We start from the raw sequence: 13,492 nt of genomic DNA, 5'->3' as shown, positions 1-13,492 counted from the left end.
GTCAAATGGCCCGGGTCATGCTGTCTAACCCTAACCCAACAGTACAGTTATCTTAGCGGGGACATTCATTGACATCATGCATTCGCTAACCCTAGCCATCCAACCTGATTCTAACCCTAGACCGGGGGGGGGCTGGGGGAACAGCCATAATGTCATTACTCCGTAGGTTGTATGCTCAAGCTGGTACTGACAAAGATAGCTGTACAAGAACACATTCATACACATTCATATAAATGCACACTTCTACTATTATCGTATAAATAAATTGAGTTTTAATATACTATTCCTTTTGGTAAAAGGGTGTGTTTATGTTTTCCATGACAGCCGGGCCTTCATCATTTGTGTGACGCACGGTCGGAGGGAGTTCTACATTTAGTTAGAACATTAGGCCCAACGTCTGACCGGTCCGACACGAACTTTAACCTCTGTGTTTGGTCTCCACCTCCAGAGACAAGGCTCCTTAACATGAAACTATACAACATGTGGAAACATGTATGAACTCGTAGGAAGATGAACGCTCACAAATGAACTTGTAGAAACAGTTTGGACGTAAAGAAGTTTTCAAGAAGGAACATGCTTCACACAACATACATGTCGTCTTTAATGCATCACAGTTTACACACACGAGAACACACAGTGTAACCAGAAAAACACAACGTGACATCGTACGTGTTGTATGAATCAAGACTCATGATCACAGGAAGATTATTAGGTTCACAGTGTACTACATGTGTGTACTCTGTACTACATGTGTGTACTGACAGACGGATGAGTTGGTGTGATGAAAGGCTTCAGCTACATGAGTGCTGTGGACCAATCAGAGATCAGATTCCCATGTAGGTGTTCATCTTGCCCAGGGCGTCGCAGACGGTGGTGAGGTCGCTGCGTAGATCCTGCACCACGCGTTCGATGCCGCGTGTGTCCTTCAGCAGGTCCATGCTCTGAGTGTACGGGTTGTAGAACACGCAGAACGGCCTCTGGATCGTTTTAGCAAACTCCCTGAGACAAAGGTACAAGTACACACAATCAGCAACACATCACAGCATTATCATTTGTATGGTCTATATTGTTTAGATTGTCAGTGGTTGTGTGTCAGTTGTAGTGTATCAGTATTTGTGTGTCAGTAGTAGCAGTGTGTCAGTGGGTCAGTAGCAGTGTTTCAGTAGCAGTGGGTCAGTAGCAGTGTGTCAGTAGCAGTGGGTCAGTAGCAGTGGGTCAGTAGCAGTGTGTCAGTAGCAGTGTGTCAGTGGGTCAGTAGCAGTGGGTCAGTAGCAGTGGGTCAGTAGCAGTGGGTCAGTGGGTCAGTAGCAGTGGGTCAGTAGCAGTGGGTCAGTAGCAGTGGGTCAGCAGCAGTGGGTCAGCAGCAGTGTGTCAGTAGCAGTGGGTCAGTAGCAGTGTGTCAGTGGGTCAGTAGCAGTGTGTCAGTAGCAGTGTGTCAGTAGCAGTGTGTCAGTAGCAGTGTGTCAGTAGCAGTGTGTCAGTGGGTCAGTAGCAGTGTGTCAGTAGCAGTGGGTCAGTAGCAGTGGGTCAGTGGGTCAGTAGCAGTGTGTCAGTAGCAGTGTGTCAGTAGCAGTGGGTCAGTAGCAGTGTGTCAGTAGCAGTGTGTCAGTGGGTCAGTAGCAGTGGGTCAGTAGCAGTGGGTCAGTAGCAGTGGGTCAGTGGGTCAGTAGCAGTGGGTCAGTAGCAGTGGGTCAGTAGCAGTGGGTCAGCAGCAGTGTGTCAGCAGCAGTGTGTCAGTAGCAGTGGGTCAGTAGCAGTGTGTCAGTGGGTCAGTAGCAGTGTGTCAGTAGCAGTGTGTCAGTAGCAGTGTGTCAGTGTGTCAGTAGCAGTGTGTCAGTAGCAGTGTGTCAGTAGCAGTGTGTCAGTGGGTCAGTAGCAGTGTGTCAGTAGCAGTGGGTCAGTAGCAGTGGGTCAGTGGGTCAGTAGCAGTGTGTCAGTAGCAGTGTGTCAGTAGCAGTGTGTCAGTAGCAGTGGATCAGTAGCAGTGTGTCAGTAGCAGTGGGTCAGTAGCAGTGGGTCAGTAGCAGTGGGTCAGTGTGTCAGTAGCAGTGTGTCAGTAGCAGTGTGTCAGTAGCAGTGTGTCAGTAGCAGTGTGTCAGTAGCAGTGGGTCAGTAGCAGTGGGTCAGTGTCAGTGTGTCAGTAGCAGTGGGTCAGTAGCAGTGGGTCAGTGTGTCAGTAGCAGTGTGTCAGTAGCAGTGTGTCAGTAGCAGTGGGTCAGTGTCAGTGTGTCAGTAGCAGTGGGTCAGTAGCAGTGGGTCAGTAGCAGTGGGTCAGTGTGTCAGCAGCAGTGGGTCAGTAGCAGTGTGTCAGTAGCAGTGTGTCAGTAGCAGTGGGTCAGTAGCAGTGGGTCAGTAGCAGTGGGTCAGCAGCAGTGGGTCAGCAGCAGTGGGTCAGCAGCAGTGTGTCAGCAGCAGTGTGTCAGCAGCAGTGGGTCAGCAGCAGTGTGTCAGCAGCAGTGTGTCAGCAGCAGTGTGTCAGTAGCAGTGTGTCAGTAGCAGTGGGTCAGTAGCAGTGGGTCAGTAGCAGTGTGTCAGTAGCAGTGGGTCAGTAGCAGTGGGTCAGTAGCAGTGGGTCAGTGTGTCAGTAGCAGTGTGTCAGAAGCAGTGTGTCAGTAGCAGTGTGTCAGTAGCAGTGGGTCAGTAGCAGTGTGTCAGTGGGTCAGTAGCAGTGGGTCAGCAGCAGTGTGTCAGCAGCAGTGTGTCAGTAGCAGTGGGTCGGTAGCAGTGTGTCAGTGGGTCAGTAGCCGTGTGTCAGTAGCAGTGTGTCAGTAGCAGTGTGTCAGTGTCAGTGTGTCAGTAGCAGTGGGTCAGTAGCAGTGGGTCAGTAGCAGTGGGTCAGTAGCAGTGTGTCAGTGGGTCAGTAGCAGTGGGTCAGTGTCAGTGTGTCAGTAGCAGTGTGTCAGCAGCAGTGTGTCAGCAGCAGTGGGTCAACAGCAGTGGGTCAGTAGCAGTGGGTCAGTGTGTCAGTAGCAGTGGGTCAGCAGCAGTGGGTCAGTAGCAGTGTGTCAGTAGCAGTGTGTCAGTAGCAGTGTGTCAGCAGCAGTGTGTCAGCAGCAGTGGGTCAGTAGCAGTGTGTCAGTAGCAGTGGGTCAGTAGCAGTGGGTCAGTAGCAGTGGGTCAGTGTGTCAGTAGCAGTGGGTCAGTAGCAGTGGGTCAGTAGCAGTGTGGCAGTGTGTCAGTAGCAGTGTGTCAGTAGCAGTTGGTCAGTAGCAGTGGGTCAGTAGCAGTGTGTCAGTAGCAGTGTGTCAGCAGCAGTGTGTCAGTAGCAGTGGGTCAGTAGCAGTGTGTCAGTAGCAGTGTGTCAGTAGCAGTGGGTCAGCAGCAGTGTGTCAGTAGCAGTGTGTCAGTAGCAGTGTGTCAGTGGGTCAGTAGCAGTGTGTCAGTAGCAGTGGGTCAGTGTGTCAGTAGCAGTGGGTCAGCAGCAGTGGGTCAGTAGCAGTGTGTCAGCAGCAGTGTGTCAGCAGCAGTGTGTCAGTAGCAGTGTGTCAGTAGCAGAGGGGCAGCAGCAGTGTGTCAGTAGCAGTGTGTCAGTAGCAGTGTGTCAGTAGCAGTGGGTCAGTAGCAGTGGGTCAGTGTGTCAGTAGCAGTGTGTCAGTAGCAGTGTGTCAGTAGCAGTGGGTCAGTGTGTCAGTAGCAGTGTGTCAGTAGCAGTGTGTCAGTAGCAGTGGGTCAGTAGCAGTGGGTCAGTAGCAGTGTGTCAGTAGCAGTGGGTCAGTAGCAGTGGGTCAGTAGCAGTGGGTCAGTAGCAGTGGGTCAGTGTGTCAGTAGCAGTGGGTCAGTAGCAGTGTGTCAGTAGCAGTGTGTCAGTAGCAGTGGGTCAGTAGCAGTGGGTCAGTAGCAGTGTGTCAGTAGCAGTGGGTCAGTAGCAGTGTGTCAGTAGCAGTGGGTCAGTAGCAGTGGGTCAGTGTGTCAGTAGCAGTGTGTCAGTAGCAGTGTGTCAGTAGCAGTGGGTCAGTAGCAGTGGGTCAGTAGCAGTGGGTCAGTGTGTCAGTAGCAGTGTGTCAGTAGCAGTGGGTCAGTAGCAGTGTGTCAGTAGCAGTGGGTCAGTAGCAGTGGGTCAGTGTGTCAGTAGCAGTGGGTCAGTAGCAGTGGGTCAGCAGCAGTGTGTCAGTAGCAGTGTGTCAGTAGCAGTGGGTCAGTGTGTCAGTAGCAGTGTGTCAGTAGCAGTGTGTCAGCAGCAGTGTGTCAGTAGCAGTGTGTCAGTAGCAGTGGGTCAGTAGCAGTGGGTCAGTAGCAGTGTGTCAGTAGCAGTGTGTCAGCAGCAGTGTGTCAGTAGCAGTGTGTCAGTAGCAGTGTGTCAGTAGCAGTGGGTCAGTAGCAGTGGGTCAGCAGCAGTGTGTCAGTAGCAGTGTGTCAGTAGCAGTGGGTCAGTGTGTCAGTAGCAGTGTGTCAGCAGCAGTGTGTCAGTAGCAGTGTGTCAGTAGCAGTGTGTCAGTAGCAGTGGGTCAGTAGCAGTGTGTCAGTAGCAGTGTGTCAGTAGCAGTGTGTCAGTAGCAGTGTGTCAGTAGCAGTGGGTCAGTAGCAGTGTGTCAGTAGCAGTGTGTCAGTAGCAGTGTGTCAGTAGCAGTGGGTCAGTAGCAGTGGGTCAGCAGCAGTGTGTCAGTAGCAGTGTGTCAGTAGCAGTGGGTCAGTGTGTCAGTAGCAGTGGGTCAGTAGCAGTGGGTCAGTAGCAGTGGGTCAGCAGCAGTGTGTCAGTAGCAGTGTGTCAGTAGCAGTGTGTCAGTAGCAGTGTGTCAGTAGCAGTGGGTCAGTGTGTCAGTAGCAGTGTGTCAGTAGCAGTGGGTCAGCAGCAGTGTGTCAGTAGCAGTGGGTCAGCAGCAGTGGGTCAGTAGCAGTGGGTCAGTAGCAGTGGGTCAGCAGCAGTGTGTCAGTAGCAGTGGGTCAGCAGCAGTGGGTCAGTAGCAGTGGGTCAGTAGCAGTGGGTCAGCAGCAGTGTGTCAGTAGCAGTGTGTCAGCAGCAGTGGGTCAGCAGCAGTGGGTCAGTAGCAGTGGGTCAGTAGCAGTGTGTCAGTAGCAGTGTGTCAGCAGCAGTGTGTCAGTAGCAGTGTGTCAGTAGCAGTGGGTCAGCAGCAGTGGGTCAGCAGCAGTGTGTCAGTAGCAGTGTGTCAGTAGCAGTGGGTCAGTAGCAGTGGGTCAGTGGGTCAGTAGCAGTGTGTCAGTAGCAGTGGGTCAGTAGCAGTGTGTCAGTAGCAGTGTGTCAGTAGCAGTGTGTCAGTAGCAGTGTGTCAGTAGCAGTGGGTCAGTAGCAGTGTGTCAGTAGCAGTGGGTCAGTGGGTCAGTAGCAGTGTGTCAGTAGCAGTGGGTCAGTAGCAGTGTGTCAGTAGCAGTGTGTCAGTAGCAGTGGGTCAGTAGCAGTGTGTCAGTAGCAGTGTGTCAGTAGCAGTGGGTCAGCAGCAGTGTGTCAGTAGCAGTGGGTCAGTAGCAGTGGGTCAGTAGCAGTGTGTCAGTAGCAGTGTGTCAGTAGCAGTGGGTCAGTAGCAGTGTGTCAGTAGCAGTGGGTCAGTGGGTCAGTAGCAGTGTGTCAGTAGCAGTGGGTCAGTAGCAGTGTGTCAGTAGCAGTGTGTCAGTAGCAGTGTGTCAGTAGCAGTGGGTCAGTGGGTCAGTAGCAGTGGGTCAGCAGCAGTGTGTCAGTAGCAGTGTGTCAGTAGCAGTGTGTCAGTAGCAGTGGGTCAGTAGCAGTGTGTCAGTAGCAGTGTGTCAGTAGCAGTGGGTCAGTGGGTCAGTAGCAGTGGGTCAGTAGCAGTGGGTCAGCAGCAGTGGGTCAGTAGCAGTGTGTCAGTAGCAGTGGGTCAGCAGCAGTGTGTCAGCAGCAGTGTGTCAGTAGCAGTGTGTCAGTAGCAGTGGGTCAGCAGCAGTGTGTCAGTAGCAGTGGGTCAGCAGCAGTGTGTCAGTAGCAGTGTGTCAGTAGCAGTGTGTCAGTAGCAGTGGGTCAGTAGCAGTGGGTCAGTGTGTCAGTAGCAGTGTGTCAGTAGCAGTGTGTCAGTAGCAGTGGGTCAGTAGCAGTGGGTCAGCAGCAGTGGGTCAGCAGCAGTGGGTCAGTAGCAGTGTGTCAGTAGCAGTGGGTCAGTAGCAGTGTGTCAGTAGCAGTGGGTCAGTAGCAGTGGGTCAGTGTGTCAGTAGCAGTGTGTCAGTAGCAGTGTGTCAGTAGCAGTGGGTCAGTAGCAGTGGGTCAGTAGCAGTGTGTCAGCAGCAGTGTGTCAGTAGCAGTGTGTCAGTAGCAGTGGGTCAGTAGCAGTGTGTCAGTAGCAGTGGGTCAGTAGCACCTCATCTTCTCCTTGGCCTCCTCGAAGCTCTCGGAGACAAAGTAGACGTCCTGGAAAGTCGTGATGAGACATTCTTGGTCACATGTCGTCTTCGGGTCGAACGTCTTCACACACGCCTGATCCGACAGAGCATGCTGGGAAAAGAACCGTTAGTGTGTGTCTGTGTGTGTCTGCGTGTTACAGTGTGTGTCTGTGATGGCACAGTTTGTATTTAGATATGTTTAATGAAAGAATGACTATAGATAGAGAATGTTATCACAAGTTGTGTTTCTTTGTGGTTCAGACTTGTAACACTCAGATGTGTGTTGCTGGAGATTTCTGTGTCCTCTTCTGAGACAAATGGTTTTCACAGCAGGGGCCAACAGACACAACAGACGTGTTAACTGACCAGACGACAGGGTTCCATGCTATGAGACTGAGCAGAGGCCTGATGTCATTGTGTAGTAAGACTTCACAGGTCCTCATGCAGATCGATCCTCCTGCTCACAGCAGGCAGCTGATTGGACGACTTCCTCTGTGAGGGGAGGAGCTTGTCTCAGCATCAATAGAGTGTATTTGTGTGGCTCAGGGACAAAAGCCTTGTTTCAAACCACCTGAAGATCATTGTGTTACTGTGTCAATGTATGTAATGTCCCATTGCAGTGTCGGTGTGTGTCTGTGTGTGTCTGTGTGTGTCTGTGTGTGTCTGTGTGTTACCCTCAGCTCCCCGATGGAGGACAGCAGCCCGGCTCCGTACGCTCGCAGCTCGTTGTCTTGTTTGCAAAGTCCAAACTCAATAGTAAAGAAATAACACTGTAAAAAATGCAGCACAGTGTCGTCATGTTACTTATAGTTTTTAACAGTGTGATAAAAAGACCAGCACAGACTCACAACTGACACAAAAGGGGTAATAAACTTGTAATACTCAGTGTGGCCTGTAGAGGCCACTATCACAGACTGTTGAAGTAATAGAGTTCATCCATGAAATTAAATAATGAAGTGATATTGTGACAGAAGTATGTTGACCCAGTACATCTACGTGTGTCCAGTAGAAGTACATTTGTCCAGTAGAAGTACATTTGTCCATTACATGCAGTAGTACTCACGGTGGCCAGTTTCTGGACGTCCTGGTCGGAGGCTCCGAGAGACGCCAGCCCGATCTCCTGAGAGAACTGAGCGAACTTGGGGTCGGCCAAAAGAGGAACGTGACCCAGCAGCTCGTGACACGTGTCCCTGGAGCCACAACGTACATGTTACATGTGTCTGTGTGTGTGTCTGTGTGTGTGTCTGTGTGTGTGTGTGAACTCACGGTTCAGGTGTGTACAGTGGGTCAGTACTGTGACGAACATACTGAGTACAGTTAAATACTCGGTACGCTAGAGCGGCCAGAAAATCTCTTGGAGACAAATAACCTGCGACAGGACGAACTGTGAATCCAGAACACTCTATACACACACACACACACACACACACACACACACACACACACACACACACACACACACACACACACACACACACACACACACACACACACACAGTTTGAATACTTCATTCAACAGAACATCATCATCAGAAAGAAATAATAATGATAAAAAGAAGCATAATAATAATAACAATAAGAATACTAATAATAAGAATAATAACACAATCATATTTCTAATATCAATACTAATGAATAAGAACACAGATAACAGTGCTAAAGGACCTCTGAGGAAGACGGACACGTCCTCCAGCTGGGGGACGTTGTCCTCTCGGTAGCCACAGTGCTTGATGAGCAGCGGCAGGTTCTTCAGATGTTCTCTGCAGGCGTGAGTCGGGTACAGTTTGCTCAGCTCCCTGAACACCACCCCCCACGTCTTGATCTCCTCAGGGGTGTACTCGATACGAGGGATGGGCTGTCCGCTGAGGGTGGAGACACACAATCTATCTCATATCTGATTTATATCAAACGTTTCGTGGTCGTGCGACTGAAACATCGAAACATACGTGTGAGCTCCTTTAAATGCTGACAAGTTAAAATGTTCAATTCTTAATATGTTCAAACGCTGAAATGATATTTAAAGTCGGTTTGGATAAAAGCTTCAGCTAAATGATGTGTAATGTAAAAATGTAAACAAGGTCAAAATGTTAATGAATCTTACAACATCACGCTGTAAAGACATTAAAACCTTAAAAGGCTAAAACATTAAATGGTTACAACTTTAAAAGGTATAATATTAAAATGTAAAAAAAAGAACCTTCACCTGTTAAACTATAACAACTTTGAAATCGAAGACGTTAAAACATTAAATATTAGAAAAGTGTTGTGAAAAGGTTAAAGCATTCAAATGTTAACATATTCAAATGTTAAAATGATAAAACGTTATCATGTTTCTCAAGGTTTTCATCAGAGATCAGGAAACGATGATACTTACAATTTGTAATTCATGGCCACTTCCACAAAGTATTTCCTCCGCAGGCGATAAACGTTGTCTTTAAAACCCTGAGAGAACACGAGAGGTCGGTTTCATATGGTTTCAATATATCAATACAACTTTATTTCATTTATATACACTCCATTTATACTTTATGTGTATATTTGTTATAAGATTATCAATAACAAACAAAGCTCAAATATTTAGGATGCGCTGCCACCAGATGATTTCCTCCCTGATCCCTGTGAGTTATGAGTCTGTCTGGTGGTGACTCACAGGATGGTCGGCGTCCAGCTCGGACCCGTACATCAACACTCGGTGACAACACTGATCCAGATCGGAGATCTTCATCGGGAACCAGGGAACATCGTCTTCCTCTGAGCAGACACAACTTCCTGTTAGCAGCAACTTCCTGTTCGCGTCTCACAACAACAAGCATCTGATGATGATCATTCATTTTTATTTATTTAGAACATGTAAACAAAACCAAGAGAAATTATACAAACAAGTTAAAAATTACTTATTTCATCTCCATACGTAAATCAATGTTTATACATATATACAAACTCATAAACCTACATTCCCAAAATCCAATATAAACATTTACTTTGTTATTAATATCAAACAGAGAGCATCAACATATATTTGTTCTTTATTTTAAACTTATGTTGTGACATTATTTTAAGTCAACATTGAAACTATTACTTGAGATACAAAAAGTTCTTTGGTTGCTCGGATACTTTGAGTTTAATTAAAGCTATCATTATGATTGACAGGTTAACATATATACTCCATATTCCTTTTATATTGTTTCTATTATCACCTAAGATGTTCTTATATTATTTCTTACGTGTCCTTATGAGTTAAATTATTTTGATATTTTCTGCCTCTGTTCTGGTTTATTTGACTTTTCTGTTATATTCTTTAAATGATGATCGCTGCAGCCAACAGGAGGGGGCGCTCTCACACAGGAACCCACCACTCAAACCTGTTTCACTGGGACACGGATAAGAGCAGAGGGGCTGATGGGAGATGTGCACGTGTTTCGAACCTGCTTCAGTCGACCACACGTGTGCAGCCGTGTTGAAGGAGATGACGTTGACGTGATCTTTCAGAAGTTGCACAAGTTCGTGAAACTCCTTCTTGCTGCAGCTGCAGTCAGCGAAGATCTCCACCTCGTTAGCTCGCTTAGACCTCCTCGACTCTATGTGCTGCAAGTTCACTCGCTTCTCCTGCAGGAGGAGGAGGAGGAGGAGGAAGAATAGGAGGAGGAGGAGGAGGGAGTGGTAAATGAAAGAGGAAGAGGAGGGTTTTGGATGAGGAAGAAGACTCCTCAGAGACCCAACAATCCACACCAGCTCTACGGATCTCTAAGAACATGATGTCATGGTTCAAAGGAAGGGATTGGTCAGTGGGCGGAGCTTTATGCTGTTTGATCTCTTATCTCCAACTTCACCTGGAGCAGGTCAGCTGCTCAGAACCAGTCACTGTGGTGATTTACTCTTAAACCTGAAGTCACCTGATGACCACAGGTCCTGCTTCGTAGTGCAGGACCGGGATCTGGTTCTGGATCTGGTTCTGGATCTGTGTCTCTCACCTGGAAGATTCTCAGAGCTTTGACCAAACATCCGACCTCGTTCTTCAGAGAAAACACCACAGCTGTTTTCTCTGAGGCTCCGCCCTCTGTTTCCGGCTGCTCGTTGATTGGACAGAAAGACGGACGACGAGACTGGAACAAAGATTTAAAATGTTTTTATACAAACACTCAACATTTTGGAAACAAGGAACTGATGAAAACAAAGAACATGATGATGATGAAGATGATGATGATGATGAAAAGATGAAGATGATTAAGATCAGCAGTGCGTCCTCTCACCATCTGCCCCCCCGTGTGTCGGAGCTGCTGCTGGTCAAACATGGCCGAGTCCAGAGACATCCCCCTCCTGGTCCAGTACTTGCTGGAGAACATCATCATGGCAGGTTGCATTCTGGGAACTGGCTCCTTCATCACATGGGACGAGGCCATGGGGAACCAGTGGGTGTAGGAGTACCAGGGCTCCAGACTGACGGCTGACTGCTTCTACAACAACCACCACCTTCACCACCACACTGAGGCTGACACCACCACACGCCCCCTCTTATAGTGACTGACAGGCTCCTCCCTCACAACTCTGACGTCCACCTCCTCCTGCAGGGGGAGGAGGAGGGGGAAACAGGAGGAGGAGAATAATATAAACCTTATTAAACTCCTCATTTTATAAGTGATTGTGAAGCAGGTCACCTGCTTTGGTTTTTATATCAATCAAATGTTATTTGTCTCATATTCAACTTCCTCTGTTCTTAACTCAACACGAGTCAAACAGAAACTTAGTGACCAGTGAATGAAGCTCAGTCCCATGTGAGGATCCTCTCCCAGGACACACACTGGTGCTGATGGAACTGAACACATCAACACAACAACAGGATTCACTACATGACAAGAACCAGTTTGTAACTTCATGTTTAAACTGTTTGTTCATCCTGTGTGATGGAGATGAAGGAGCAGATGAACTGAGGAGGTCCTGTCAGTGATGGTAGAAGATGTGAGGAGACAGGTTAGTTACAGAAGATCAGTGGCAGCAGTTTTCCAGCAATAGGAAACATTAACATCAGTATCATAAAGGAAGGGTTAGGGTCCGAGCACAGAACCCGGAGGAACACCGGGTTTAACTTTGGCGCACAGATGAGTTACTATTTACACAAATTTGAATTGATCTGATAAAACAGGATGATTGAAAGCAGTTCAGGGCGGTTCCTTTAATGCTAATGAGCGGTTCTAGTCTCTGTAATTAAATGTGATGGTCGATAGTGTTGAATGCTGCACTGAGATCTCACAGGACGAGGACAGACACACACATCTGAAGCTATTAGAAGGTCGTTAGTGACTTTAACCAAGACTGTCTCTGTGCTGTGATTGGCTCTGAACCCGACTGAAGGTCTTCACGTTACTTTCCTGGAGAAACTCTCACAGCTGATTGGCTACAACCTTCTCAGGATTTTAGACAAGAGGGGGGGCTGGATATCGGTCTGCAGTTAAAAACCTCCGGGTCCAGGGGTGGGGGGTGGGGGGGGGGGGGGGGGGGGGTAGAAGGGGTTTGATTACAGCTCGTTTAAAGGACTGTGATACACCCTGATGACAATGAAAGATTGATTGTATTCAGTGTACTTTTTATTAAAAGCAGAATTTCTCTAAGTAACTTTGTGGGAATGAGATCTAAGATACTAGTTGTGGGTTTAGAAAATAACATTAGCTGATCAAAGATGATCTGAATCAATAACAGGATCTCAGCTGAGATTTCTGTGCTTGATGATGTATTAGTGCCAACTGAGGGCAGGAGATGGAAGATTTGATTTCTTATAGTTAGAATTTTATCGTTAAAGATGTTCATATGATGTTGCTGTTCGGGGATGGAGGAATACTGGTTTATGTACACATTATGTACATAATATGCATATACTGTATATGTACATACTATGTACATACACTTCTTCATGGCATGAAGCGGCGTCATCTTGGATTCCTCTCTGCGAGCAGGTGGAGCAGAGTGAATGACAGTCAGGCCTCCGTCCTCACAAAGCCGCCTCCTCTTCAATCAACTCTGAGAGATGGTTGGATGATAAGTGGCGAGTGGCGGCGAGCTATCAGCCATGAGCTGGGACAATTTCCTGCAGCACAGGAAATGAAAGAGCAGCGAGGCGAAGCTGCTTTGTTGTGACTGATGCCGCTTTATGAGCAGATCTCAGGTGATACCTGCGTCCGTCTCAGGCGCCTTCAACGCCACACATCAAAAGAGCTGGGGGGGGGGGGCTGTCGTGACATTTAGAGGAACGTGTTCAACGTGATGAACAGCCACTTCAGCTGCCGTGACATTTCTGAATCATAAACATGTTTCCTATGTTGATGAAGCTGATGTCACTGTGGCCTGATGACGGTACAACCACACAAGTCGTCTGTGGTGAGTTATGGTTACAGGCTGTTCCATCAACAGTCTGATTTAAAACATTGTTTTAACAAATCATTAGTCTTGGTTACGTGTGTGCATGGGGAGGGAGGTGCAGTAGAGGAACGGAGGTTGCTTACTGTTGTTTCCCGTTGTTAACTCTTGTTGTTTCCCGTGTTTGTCTACTGTTGTTTCCCGTGGTTGTTTCCTGTTGATGTTGCTTCCTGTTGTTGTTTTCAGTGGTTGTTTCCTGTGGTTGTTTACCATGGTTAGTTCTTGTTTTTTTCCCCCGTGGTTGTTTCCTTTGTTTTTTCCAGTGGCTGCTTCCTGCTGTTTTCTTGTGGTTGTTTCCTGTGTTTGTCTACTGTTGTTTCCAGTGGTTGCTTCCTGTTGTGTCCCTGGTTGTTTCCTGCTGTTTCCCGTGGTTGCATCCTGTTGTTTCCGTGGTTGCTTCCTGTTGTTTCCCGTGGTTGCATCCTGTTGTTTCCCGTGGTGGTTTCCTGTTGATGTAGCTTCCTGTTGTTGTTGCTTCCCGTTATAGTTTTCAGTGGTTGTTTCCTGTGGTTGTTTACCATGGTTAGTTCTTGTTCTTCCCCCCCGTGGTTGTTTCCTTTGTTTTTTTTCCAGTGGCTGCTTCCTGTCGTTTCCCATGGTTGTTTCCTGCTGTTTCCTGTGGTTGCTTCCTGTTGTTGTTTTCAGTGGTTGTTTCCTGTGATTGTTAACCATGGGTAGTTCTTGTTTTTTTCCCTGTGGTTGCTTCCTGATGTTGTTTCCCATGGTTGTTTCCTGCTGTTTCCTGTGGTTGCTTCCTGTTGTTGTTTTCAGTGGTTGTTTCCTGTGATTGATAACCATG

The 13,492-nt window shown here is 47.9% G+C and overlaps 1 protein-coding gene across 1 annotated transcript; it reads right to left on the bottom strand.

Annotated features, from left to right (window-relative positions):
- Nucleotides 1-577: 577 nt before the first annotated feature.
- Nucleotides 578-11,055, bottom strand: tph2 (tryptophan hydroxylase 2 (tryptophan 5-monooxygenase)). The gene is made up of 11 exons (XM_053427909.1): nt 10,536-11,055; nt 10,257-10,388; nt 9,711-9,891; nt 8,936-9,036; nt 8,660-8,727; nt 7,951-8,147; nt 7,552-7,687; nt 7,349-7,475; nt 6,960-7,055; nt 6,264-6,397; nt 578-999 (listed from the first exon to the last, which is right to left on the bottom strand). Exons 1-11 carry the CDS (start codon nt 10,683-10,685, stop codon nt 825-827), a joined length of 1,497 nt encoding a protein of 498 aa, XP_053283884.1. The 5' UTR covers nt 10,686-11,055; the 3' UTR covers nt 578-824.
- Nucleotides 11,056-13,492: the final 2,437 nt, after the last annotated feature.

Source organism: Pleuronectes platessa, chromosome 7, assembly GCF_947347685.1.
Source record: "Pleuronectes platessa chromosome 7, fPlePla1.1, whole genome shotgun sequence".
NCBI lineage: Eukaryota > Metazoa > Chordata > Actinopteri > Pleuronectiformes > Pleuronectidae > Pleuronectes > Pleuronectes platessa.
The sequence above is the reverse complement of the archived record's forward strand: the minus strand, read 5'-3'. Positions and strand labels throughout refer to the sequence as shown.

What these genes read in the sequence shown, in the direction of transcription:
- tph2 (XM_053427909.1), bottom strand. Translation starts at nt 10,685, where the DNA reads ATGGCCTCGTCCCATGTGATGAAGGAGCCAGTTCCCAGAATGCAACCT. An exon ending in CGTGTCCGTCTTCCTCAGAG is followed by an intron (nt 7,688 to 7,950) that starts GTCCTTTAGCAC and finishes GTGTGTGTATAG; the next exon opens with AGTGTTCTGGATTCACAGTT. An exon ending in CCACTGTACACACCTGAACC is followed by an intron (nt 7,476 to 7,551) that starts GTGAGTTCACAC and finishes TTGTGGCTCCAG; the next exon opens with GGACACGTGTCACGAGCTGC.